We start from the raw sequence: 12,432 nt of genomic DNA on the forward strand, positions 1-12,432 counted from the left end.
CTCCAATTAAGAAAGGCAAAAGTAATCAATATTTTTATTTAAATTTCATTTCCCAGAATTTGTATAATTTTTCCAAGAAATTCAAATCAAGTGATTTAGGTTCACTTGACTTTCTCAACAATGGTTAATCAAAGTTTACACTCAGAATTGTATTAACAAGCATTTGTACAAACTGCAAAGACACAAACTTGAAATGAACATCTTTACCTTCATCAAACTCGGCATCATCCTCTGTGTGCTGGGGGAAAGGAAAGCAGTTGGTAATTTCAAGCCGATCTTCTACAACTAGGCCCAAAAGCACTCCTTGAACAACCTCAGTTCCTTGTCCTTCTTCTTGATAATGTTTTATTATCTTTAATACTACCTAAAAGAAAATACAGAAGGGAATTTAAAAACCATCCCTAGTTTACATTTCTTTTTTTTCCCTCTTAAAAAAAATCTAAAATTATTCTACTGTGTTTGCAAAGCCACAAAACTACATACATAACAGGACTAAACAAATGTCTTAGCATTTCTTTAACCTTACATAAGTAATAAAGCTCATATAAAGTTCCTAGATACTTAATTATATTAATGAGGTCACTAAGCCTGTTAAAATCAAAGTAAACAGAGATGATAGAACACATGGGCTTAATGTAGATCTTCAGACAAATTCTAGAACTGATTCCTCAAGAGCTGGTTTCTACATATACAGAAGGTACTAGTAATGACTAGAATCCAGCATGGTTTCACAAAGAAGCCAGATCAAAATAACCTTATTTTCTTTTATAAAGAATATAAAGTTGAAAATTAATATATATTAAAACAAGTTATTGCAATTCATAAAAAGACATCATTATTTCACTCTTTCCAACATCAGTAAACTGTTATCAGTTCTTTACAACGACCAAAGAAAAAAATTACCAATAACAGTACCCAGCTGAGAAGGAAAAAAAGCACAGGTTTGATTATCTAAATATAACAATATGAGTAAGAGAACCCAGAAAGGGATAATGGTAAAAGAGAAAGCTTAAAGCCCTGTGATGAGGACAAAGTTCAAATCTCTCTAAGCAAAAGACACTCACAAACCATCTTCCAAACAGCGGTGGGTTATCAAGGTACTAGGTTTATTCTCCCTTTGAAAAACAAACCTAAAGACCACTGTGTTAGTTTCAAGAAAAAAATATTTCAAATTTAAGAATAAATTTTCTCAGCATTCAAGACTGTCCAAAATAAAGTCTTCAGGAAAGAGGCAATTACCAAAAAGAACTGATGCAACTCTAATATTCATGATCTTGCCATTTTATAATCTGATGAAATAAAACAATCAGGGAAAAAAAACATGTTTATCAAAACTAAGGTTGCTCATTCATGTAGACATTTTATAGTCTTCCTATTTTCTTATATACATATTAAGCTCTGGAATCTTTAATTCAAAAAATAAGGTAGTAAAAATGTTGGGACTAGTGTCATTTAGATGTGAAGTACAAAAGAAATTCCTACTTAGAAGTAATTAATTAACATATATATGTATATTTTTGTTAGTCTACAGATAGCCAGGAATTTGTTTTTGACTGTTTGTTTTTAGTGCTGGGATTTAACCTCAAAATCACATATTCGAGCCTTTTTACCTTTTATTTTGAGATAGGATCTCACTAAGTTGCTTTGCTAAGCCTGGCCTCAAACTTGTGATGCTCCTGTCTCAGCCTTCTAAGTCACTGGGATTACAGATAAGAACCACCATGTCTGGCAAATGTGTATATTTTTAAATAACATACATTAGTGGTATCTATAAGTGAAACAGAATCCATGTTCTGCTCATTGTCTCCACTTTTAAAAATGTTTTCATAAAAATGAAGGATGTTTTACTTAACATCATATCTTCAAACCTAAAACAGGTACTGACACAGGAAAGATATTCAAAATATATTTTACTCAAGGAATAAATGATAAAAATTTATTGATCATTTATGATATGTCAAGCACTCCACTAAGTGTCTTACATGCAATGAATGACTCATTTAATCCTCACAACCATCCTATGAAGTCAGTTATTTTCCCATTTTGTATAAGGAAAAGAGATAATTTGACACACAATTATTAAACCCAAGAAGTGAGATTTAACTTTTGACTCCCAGGAATTTTTAGTTACCTTCACAATTGCTATTAACTTCAACTGCTTCAAACATGTTTATAACAAAGTTGAAACACATAAGATGCAGTGTCAACAGCTCTGTAAAGTCCTTGTAACCAGGGCTGCAGAAGGGATTCATGCATGGAATAGGAAAAGCTCAGTGTAGGACTAGTGGCCAAGAGGGAATTGTGCTCATGGTCATACTGCTGTGCCCTGGTCACTGAAAGTAAAATAGCATCAAAAGCAAACTGCCAGTATTTCCAAAATAAAATGCAGTCTTTAATCTTTAGCAACAAATGCTATCCTCACAAGTCACAAGATAGCAATGTTCTCCTACAAAAATCCTGTTCTCAGGCTCACCCATCTCATTTCCTCTCCCTCCAACGAACCATATGCCTCTGTCCATAAACAGTGTTGGTGCATTTTTAAAATTCATCTTATTTATTGATGTCATGCTCCCTGCTCTTACTTTTAAAAGTGGTTACAGGGAAAGAGTAATAGTTCTCCAAAACAAAAACATACTCCCATGATATATTTTGTTTAGTGTCACAAATGATCCTACACACTCAGGAGCTCGCCATCACTTGATTCTCCACTTAACAAAATAACCTGAAAAGCTTTTTTAGATAAATAAAAAAGAGAGCCTCATTCTGTATACATATTAGAGACATCTGGGGACCTTTATAATTAACCCACTCCTGGAACTCAGGGTTAATTATCTGAGTTGGGTTCTTATATTGTGTTTTGGGGATTTTATTTATTTCTGTTTTGTTTTTAGATTCTCCAATTCTAACTTCCTACATCATTCTAACTTTAATGAACTAGTATGGCGCAGCCTTCCTTTGTTTTTATTATGTTTTATTGTAACACCTCAGGGGATCTCAAGGCACACTACTGATTAAACTACAAGTTTTCGTTCCTCTGTTTTAAGAGTCTTCATTGATAAAAGTGAGAACATTGAGAAATACAGAACAAGAGTGAACATTTTTAAAAGCAATAAATATCAACCATAATAAGGAAATTCAGCCCTAACTGGAACATTCTCTACAGTACAGAAATGAGAAGGAAGGTAATAACCAGCAATCCATATTAGAAGCATACCAAGTCTTCTTGTACCACAGAAAGTCTTAGGTTTTATGGCCTGATCCAACAGTTAAGACTCATGAACTAGCACTGATGAGGTTTCTTTACCCTATAAATCAATGGGTAAATGAGGATTCTTCAATAAATTATGCTTCAAGAGACAGAAGTAAACTGGCCAGTAGAAACCTTAAGTACTAAATCCTACATTTTCTGAAACTTTGTCACATTCTGGATCCGAATGCTTAAAACTATTTGATTTGCCCTGCATAGTAAGTATGGATTTCTGAATAGTCAGTTGTCTCTAGAACTATCTAAAAGATTTGTGAGGTTTGCATGCTCAAATTGGGCCAAGAATCCCAACCTGCAAGATAGTAAACAGATGTCTTGTTGGCTGAAACTGCCCTAAAGGGAACTTTTTTCTACTATTGTTTATTATTCAGTATAGACTATTTGAAAAAGCAGACCATTACGTAATCTCTAATGAACACAATACTACTGTTTAAAATATGAAAGAAAGAAAACTGTCTCAAAGTCTAAAAGCAACAAAGGATTTCCTTTTGTGTGTGTGTGTGTGTGTGTGTGGTGCTGGGGATAGAACCCAGGGCCTCATGCATGGTGAGGCAAGTACTCTACCAACTGAGGTATATCCCCAGGCCAAAGATTTAAAGATTTAAATTCTAAGAAATATTCTCAATAATCCAGGATAAAATACAAATGTCAATCTAAAATATCCAAATAAATTAATTACACAAGAACTCAAATAAAACTAAAATTTGAAGAACTAAGAAGGGTAAGTAAAATCTTTTATCCTTCCTAAATGGAAGATTTCGAAAAATCTCTAAGACCTCCCTATAGAAATCAAAACCTTTCACTATCATAATAAACAATTGAACTGTCACCAAAATACAGATTTTACTTCTTGATAACTATAATAACTTCTCGCAAATATGATGTCACTAATAAACAGTAAGTACAGAAAGAGTTCGAAACTTTTGGCACAGAATCACAAGGCTTCTGTTCAACTTCCTTCCAACCACTATAAATCAGGGGTTCCCACAACCATCTGGCTGGATTTAACAATCTGCTCCAACAGCTCACCAAACTCAGGTAAACAAGCTGCTTAACATTTCTTGGTTTATTATAAAGGGCTTTATAAAGGATATAGATGAACATGAACAGTAAGATGAAGAAATGCAAAGGACAAGGTATATGAATCCAGTCTCTGAACCTGGCTCCTCCAAGTATTCGGAAACCAAAGGCTCATCAAACATTATTCAAGAATTTTTACAGACCTTAACGGATTTAATCTCTAGCCCACCTACCCTCCCAGAGGTCAGTGAGACTCAAAACTTCTAATCCTCTAATCACTTGGTCTTTCTGGTGCCAGGTGCATTCTAAGTCACCCCAGTAAAATAGACTGAAGGGGCTCAAAAGACACTCCTTATCACTCAAGAAATTCTAAAGACTTTAGCTCTGTGACAGGTACCAACAAATATTATACCACAGTCCCTAAAAATTAAAAATCATTATGGATCCCAAGGAACTTTTATATCAATAATTAAATTCAAACGGAATTGTAGCCCTAGCAACTCGGGAGGCTGAGGCAGGAGCATCACAAGTTCAAAGCCAGCCTCAGCAACTTATTGAGGACCTACACTACTTACTTAGTGAGACCCTGTCTCAAATTATAAAATAAAAAGGGGAAGGGAGATGGCTCAGTAGTTAAGTACCCCTAGGTTCAATGCAATACCGCCCCCCCCCCGCAAAAAAAAGAAACTCAAACTGAAAAATGTTCAAAATAGTTCTTAAAAATAAAAACAAACATATTACATACTAATACACTACATTTTAATGAAAATAACTATTTTTCAAAACAAAAATAATCAGGATTCAAAACTGAGTTCAAAGTTTCATAAAAATTAAATTTAAAAAATTAATCAGAAGAATCTCAATGTTTTATAGTTTTGTATGTTTTTTTAATGTATGGCTTAATAGAAAACAGGTATCATCTGTTTTTGCATTTCATCTTTTTGATGTCACAAATCACAGATCATCTGGAAACCTCCATTAAACACTGGAAAAAGAATGAAAGTAAAATTGGCAAAAAAGGCTCATATATTATTATTAAAATAGTCTGAACATTGGAAATTCTTTAAGATAATGTCCAAAATGCCCACACTTTAAGAACTTCTATTCTTGGACTAGACAGAGGAGAGGGAAGGAAGAGGCGGCACTGGGATAGGAATGATAGTAGAATGAATCGGACATTATTATACTATGTGCATATATGATTATATGACCTGTGTAACTCCACATCATATACAACTAGACGAATGAGAAGTTATACTCCCTTTACAAATGACGTGTCAAAATGCATTTACTGTCATGTATAACTAATTAGAATAAAAAATATATTAAATTTTTAAAAAATTGCAAAGTATCACCTTAACACTTTTATTTGGTTACATGTTGACATGATACTATTTTGGTTATATAGGATTAAATAAACTACATTATTCAAATTAAAAAAAAAAAGAACTTCTAAAATGACAATAAAGAAAACTGATGTGATTACAGTTGTGAAAAGTACTAGGAAGAAAAGAAAGGAGAGAATGTAATGAGGAGGGACAGAGAAGTAGCCTTAACTAGGGGATCCAGAAAAAGACCTCTTAGTCATGAAACCCCAAAAGAGAACAAGCAGTCAGCACTATGAAGAGCTGGATGCAGAGATTACTTAACAACTATGAATTTTAAATTGTTTAAATAAAATTTAATATTTACTTTTCATAAAGTACACAACTTGTTATTTTCTGGAAACAAAAAGACCTAGAGATGGATAAGGACTGGGACAAGGATGGCACTCTTTCATGTTTTTCTAAAAGCACCAGTAGATAATAATAAACCTAATCTGTTGGCAGAAGCAGTCATATCTTAAAATAACATTATAAATTCATAATTATCAATTTCATATAATTTTATTAGTGAGTTATGAAACAATATATTCATGAAATCCTTTCAAGAAAAATTTAGTATGGCTTTTAATTAGCAATATTTCTAAGACTGGTGTCAAGGTTAATCTTTCCCTGCTAAACACACCTATGAAGATAACATCTAACATTCTTCTAAAAGATAATAACTCTAGTAAGGTTCAGAAGTAAAAAGGAAACTATTTTAAAATGAATCTGAGAATTTCAGGCCTAGTAATATGCCAGTGTGAAGTACCTCAAACCTACTCTACCCCTACCATACATGTAGAAATGTTGGATAACCTGTGTTTTAAAAGTTTAAATACATAGCCAAGCTAGAAAAGGAAATACAATCAGAAGATGTAAACCCTGCAAGTTAAATGCAGCAATGTCCAAAGGCAAGTCCACATACAATCCACAAGAGCCAAGGAATGAGTTGTACCCCAATCTCTGCGCCTGGGACCAATGAGTCTTGAATTCGTCTTGAGTAAGGGGAAACTGAAATCTTTTCAAAAAGGTTCAAGAATTAACACCTTTCTCAAAAGCTTGAACTCTATAAAAACTGTTGGTGAGAAGGTAGAAAACAGCAATTGTACAGTATCTTATAGTTAAATATAAACTTATCACATGAGACAAACACCTCCTCCTAAGAATCTGCCCAAGAGAAATAAAAATATATACCCACATAAAGCCATGTTTACAAATGTTCCTAACAGCATTACTCACAGTAGCCTAAAACCAGAAGCAACCCAAAAGTTCACCAAATGCAGAACTATAAACAAATTTTGGCTTATCCATTCTAGAGAATACTACTTAGCAAAAAAAGGGGTCAAACAAAATGTTATGTACTATATGATCTCATTATAAGGAATTCTAGAAAAGGCAAAACAGGGCTGGGGTTGTGGCTCAGTGGCAGACAGCTTGCCTCTCACATGTGAGGCACTGGGTTCAAATCCTCAGCACCACGTAAAAATAAATAAACAAAATAAACATACTGTGTCCATGTATAACTAAAAAATATTAAAAAAAAAAAAAAAGAAAAGGCAAAACAATAGTGACAGAAAGTGAATATAAGTGGTTGCCTGGGGCTAAGATGAGAAGAAAGATACTGAATGCAGAAGGGTACTGTGGTGGCAGTTACACAGCTATTTACAATCACCTACGTTCATCAAACTGTACATTTGTATGTATTACTTTAACTTAAAAATGAAGCCTTTAAAAAGTCTGAAATAATTCAAATATGCACCCACTCCCAATTTTACTCTGAGTTCAAAGATCCCTAAAATGCTATAAGGTCCAAGAATTTAAGTTAAGAATCACTACTATATCCCTACATTATGTATAATACATACATACACACATATACATATGTATACACACTCAAGTTTATAAGACTAGGTAATCAAGAATATATTAAATTATATTAGGATACCTAAAAACAGTATTTTAATGCTTAATGAAACTAATAATCAGCTTCTAGAAAAACCTGCTGCTGATGTAAAACTTGTTTATCAAAGAAATTGGATATTCAAGTATTCACTTTCTCCCACCAAAAAAAATGCTTTAAAATAAGTTCAAAATACCCATTAACTCTACATCAAAAAGTTTATTTCTCAAAGAGTCAAAGCCCTAAAAAGAAATTCACACTTAAAGGTCATGGGTGAGCTTAAAGATATCTATGAATTTCTTAAAATCATCAGCATTATTTTGTGTCTATGTATTTAAAGGCATTTTTCTGAAGACGGAAACAAAGTTCCCTGGCATTCCTCAAATGTCCAGAGATCCTTAACACTAAAAAGTTACAAAATTTAAAAACCAGCAATAAAAATCTGTTGTTTGTTCATGTGAACAAATATCTTCTTCAACACCTGTTAACTCTAAATTCAAATCTCTTATTGCTGTGGTTGCTCTTCAATTCCACTGCAGATGTTAATGAACATATATCTCCAAATTATCACATAATCTGTAACTGTACATACCACCAATGTAAAAGAGATAACTCTTAGTAGCAGTCAGTTTTCAACAAGCCAAGAGAACTGTTCAGAAGAAGCATATAATGTGCCAATTCAAAACAACACAGCAATTCAACTTTGTATGAAATTATTTATATTAAACCTCCATTAGGAAAAGCAGCAGGTTTGCTATTGTCTCTGTAATAGACATAAAAAAGATCTGTTGAAAAACCAACTAAAATAATTAGACTTGAGTTAAAACTGTCAAAGCTATACTGTTATTTTTAATCTGCTTTTATAAAACTGAACTCACTGTGAATGTTGCTGGGTACAACCTGTGTGGCATAGCTATAGCAAACAAAGCACTGAACTACTTGTTCATCTTTTTAGATAGTTCACAGATTTTTTAAAAAGGCTCAAATTGAGATGCTAAAACTAAAATTAAGTAAATCTAGTGGTATTTAGTGACCACACTACTACTTTAGTCAGTTTTGTGTGTTTTGTTTTGCTTTATTTTTGGCAGTAGTACAGGGGACTGAACACAGGAGCATTCTAACGTTGCCCTTTTCTTTTTTATTTAGTAACAGGATCTGGCCAAGTTTACCAAGACTCACCTTGAATTTAGGATCCTCCTGCCTTAACATCCCAAACTGTTGAGACTGCAGACAAGTACCACCCCTGGCTCATGAAACTACTTATTTTTTATATGGTTCTATAAATATTATTACACTAGTTACAGGAAGAAGCTATTACTAAAACAGTGTATAAAAATCATTTATAATAATGCTTCCAAGCTATCAGTAAATAAGCTATTTTCCCCCAGTCCATCACAGACCAATACTTCAGTTAATTTTGTTTCAAATCATTTATTAGAAAAGTAAAAATTTTTAAAGAAACAGTGTGCAACAGTCACACTAGGCTATTACAGCAGTATGAAACTGCTATGAAAGCTTCTAATGACTCAATTTCAATCCTATGCTTATCTTGCAGACCAGCATTCACAAACCATAACCCACACACTGAATACCACAAAACCTGCAACATTAGTAAGTAAATAATTCTTTCTTATCTTAATTTATGCCACAAATATGAAGTTTCTCAAATACACCATTATCAATAGACAGGGACATCAAATTGTTTTTACTACCAAGCTCATGTTTTTCTCTCTGACCTTTATTTGGGGGGAAGGTGCGGGAGGGTAACTGATTACTGAACCCAGGGATGCTCTACACTGAGCTATACCCACAGCCCTTTCGTATTTTTTTTAGACAGTCTCATTAAGTTGCACCCAGGCTGGCCCAGAACTTGAGATCCTCCTGCCACAGCCTCCTGAAGAACTAAGATTAATATTTCTGCATTTCTATGAGATGACAGGCATACTCCTCTCCACAGGGTAAGACCATTACTTCCTTAGCTCTAATACTATTTTTTTAATAATTTTTAAATTGGTGATGGACCTTCACTTTATTTATTATTTTTATGTGGTACTGAGAATCGAGCCCAGTGCCTCACACATACTAGGCAAGTGCTCTACCACTAAACCACAACCCTAGCCCAGCTCTAATACTATTTTAAATTTTTAATTTATAAGGAGTAAAAACAATTTTATTTCCGCAGCAGAGCATCCCTTTGAATTATCAGCTAAGACAAAGAGTAAAATATTCATCCAGGAAGTAGCCCAGCTGAAAGCCTAGCATTCAAGCCTCTAAGCACTATCCTCCCTTTGTTGTCTAGTACACAGTAATTCTAGAAATTCTTATTTATTTGTGAAAATGTTTGAGTACAAGAAAAATCTTTAGCTAAAAGCTTAAAAATGAAATCTTCTTACTATCTATACAACTGTGCCCTCTGGTCCATAAATACAGTAAAAACTAGTAGCAAAGTTAAGAAACTGGATACCAGAATACAAAATAAAGCCTGAGTGACAGCTCTGTGGCTTAAGAATACCTTATCTATCCTAGCCTCACCTCCTTCCTATAGAATAAAGCAGACAATATCTATCTCTTAGCACTGTTGCACAGATTAAAACCTAATAAACCCAAAGTACCTTGCATACAATGCCTAAGAAGTCTTCAGTAAATATTAACTACCACCATAATAACTGCTATTATTACAACAAACAGTGCACCTATTCTCATTCACTATCCATTCATTTGCCCATCCAATAAATATTTTAAAAGTGACTAAAATATGCCAAGTACATTCAGGATACTGACATGTGGGGTACTAACTAGAATGTTTACTATCCATTCCTCAGAGATTTTCAGCCTACTAAAATGTAAATTATAACATTAAAAATCAAACACCTTGGGCTGGGGTTGTAGCTCTGTGGTAGAGTGCTCACCTGGCACGTGGTTCAATCCTCGGCACCAAATCAAAATTTAAAAATATTTTTAAAAAAAATTTTTTTAAAGCAATCACCTATCCTGGAATGGTGGTGTACCCCTGTAATCCCAGCAACTTGGGAGGCTGAAGCAGGAAGATTGTGAGTTTAAAGCCAGCCTCAGCAAAAGCCAGGCACTAAGCAACTCAGTGAGACCCTGTCTCTAAATACAAAATAGGGCTGGAGATGTGGCTCAGTGGTGTAGTGCCTGAGTTCAAACCCTGGTACAACGCCCTCTCCCCCCCCCCCGCGCAAAAAAAGGGGGGAAAAAAAGTCAATCACCTAACACAAAATTATCCTAGAGTTATCTCTCATAACAATCTTATAAAGACTAATGCCAGAAAGTGTCAGAACAAGACTTTTTAAATCTGCATTAAAAAAAAAGTCAAGAAGAGAATTAAACTGGATGGGCTATATATAGCTCAGTGGCAGAGCACTTGCCTAGCATGTGTGATGAGGCAGTGGTTTGATCTTTAGCACCACATAAAAATAAACAAAATAATTAAATTAAAAAAATGATAAAGAATACAATTAAACTGATTTACTCAAAATATTCTATATGGATGTGTACATAATTTCCCTTTAAAAGATCATTATCTCAAAAGAAAGGGCAAGGTCCATTCCAAGATCCTCTTTTTATTTCTTTTTGAAATAAAAATCAAAGCCCAAACTGCACCAGTTGCTGGCTAGTTGAAGAAGGGGTCAGACAGGATACACAATTCATAGTTGGTTTTACTCCAGTTTTATAGCTTCTGGGAGGTAAGACCCATAGCATGAATTTCTCACATCAATCATCGTCAGAGAATAGCTATTACTATAGAAAAATTTTATTCTCAAAGAAAATGTAATACCACAAAATCTCCCCTTAGCATATTCTGTAAAGTCAATATCTAGACTTTCATTTAATTCTGGCTTCTTTTTTTTGACTGATCTGTGAACTTGGCAGTTTTCTTATTTGGTTAAGCCTAGATCATTTTTTCTAATACTGAACAAAGAAGGTAGTTTTTGCCAAAATGTAAATTCAAAAAGCAGAAAACTGCATTAGTCTTAAATTAACACATTTTATGGCTCAAGTGGGATAGGGGTTCCATTTTATAACTGGCTGAGTCAAATAATAAATTGGATTTAAATCACTGCTGCTAAGTTTTGATGTGAAAGAAATTTAAGTAACTTTAATAGGAGGAAAAAAAAAAAAAGATATTTAGCCCATGACACACACGGGACTAGGTACAATGCTCCAGTATGCTTAATCAATATCACTTCTATATTATTTCATTTTGTAAAGAACACATTTCATTATTATTTTCTTGAACCTAATGATCACTGATGCTCCACATTTTTAAAGTTTAATCAACTAATAATTGTTGGGAAAAGAGGGAGAAGGGAAACACAGTTTCAAGAAATTCAAAAGTGGGCTGGGGATATGGTTCAAGTGGTAGCGCGCTCGCCTGGCATGCGTGTGGCCCGGGTTCGATCCTCAGCACCACATACAAAGATGTTGTGCCCCCCAAAAACTAAAAAATAAATATTAAAAAAAAAAATTCTCTCTCTCTCTCTCTGTCTCTCACTCTCTCTTAAAAAAAAAAAGAAATTCAAAAGAACACTACTTGTCTCATAAAAATTCAACTTAGGAAAAGTATAATGATGCAATTAAATGTACAAATACACAATCACAATTTAAAGTTAACTGCTAAACATGTTTAAGTTTCCATGTTTATTATCTACACACACACACACACACACACACACAAAGAAACCCAACCTACAAATTTTCCTCTCAAAAAAAATCGTAACTGCTATAAATTATGTATTTCCTAACGCATTTGATTTTATTATATCCAGGAGCACTGACAACTGCTTAAATAGAAAACCTTTAGGTGATTTGGAGGCCTTTTAAGCAGGAAGAATTTGCTAAAATAGATGGGGGGGGGGGGG

At 33.8% G+C, this 12,432-nt stretch overlaps 1 protein-coding gene across 1 annotated transcript in view; it reads right to left on the reverse strand.

Moving 5' to 3' along the window:
- Eif3h (eukaryotic translation initiation factor 3 subunit H) overlaps nucleotides 1-12,432 on the reverse strand; it is an 83,500-nt gene that overhangs the window by 63,169 nt on the left and 7,899 nt on the right. Inside the window, exon 2 of the mRNA XM_015486388.2 lies at nucleotides 208-364. Within this exon, the coding sequence (XP_015341874.1) occupies nucleotides 208-364 (157 nt within the window). The remainder of the gene's footprint in view (nucleotides 1-207; nucleotides 365-12,432) is intronic.

Source organism: Marmota marmota, unplaced genomic scaffold (genome assembly GCF_001458135.2).
Source record: "Marmota marmota marmota unplaced genomic scaffold, marMar, whole genome shotgun sequence".
NCBI classification, from domain to species: domain Eukaryota; kingdom Metazoa; phylum Chordata; class Mammalia; order Rodentia; family Sciuridae; genus Marmota; species Marmota marmota.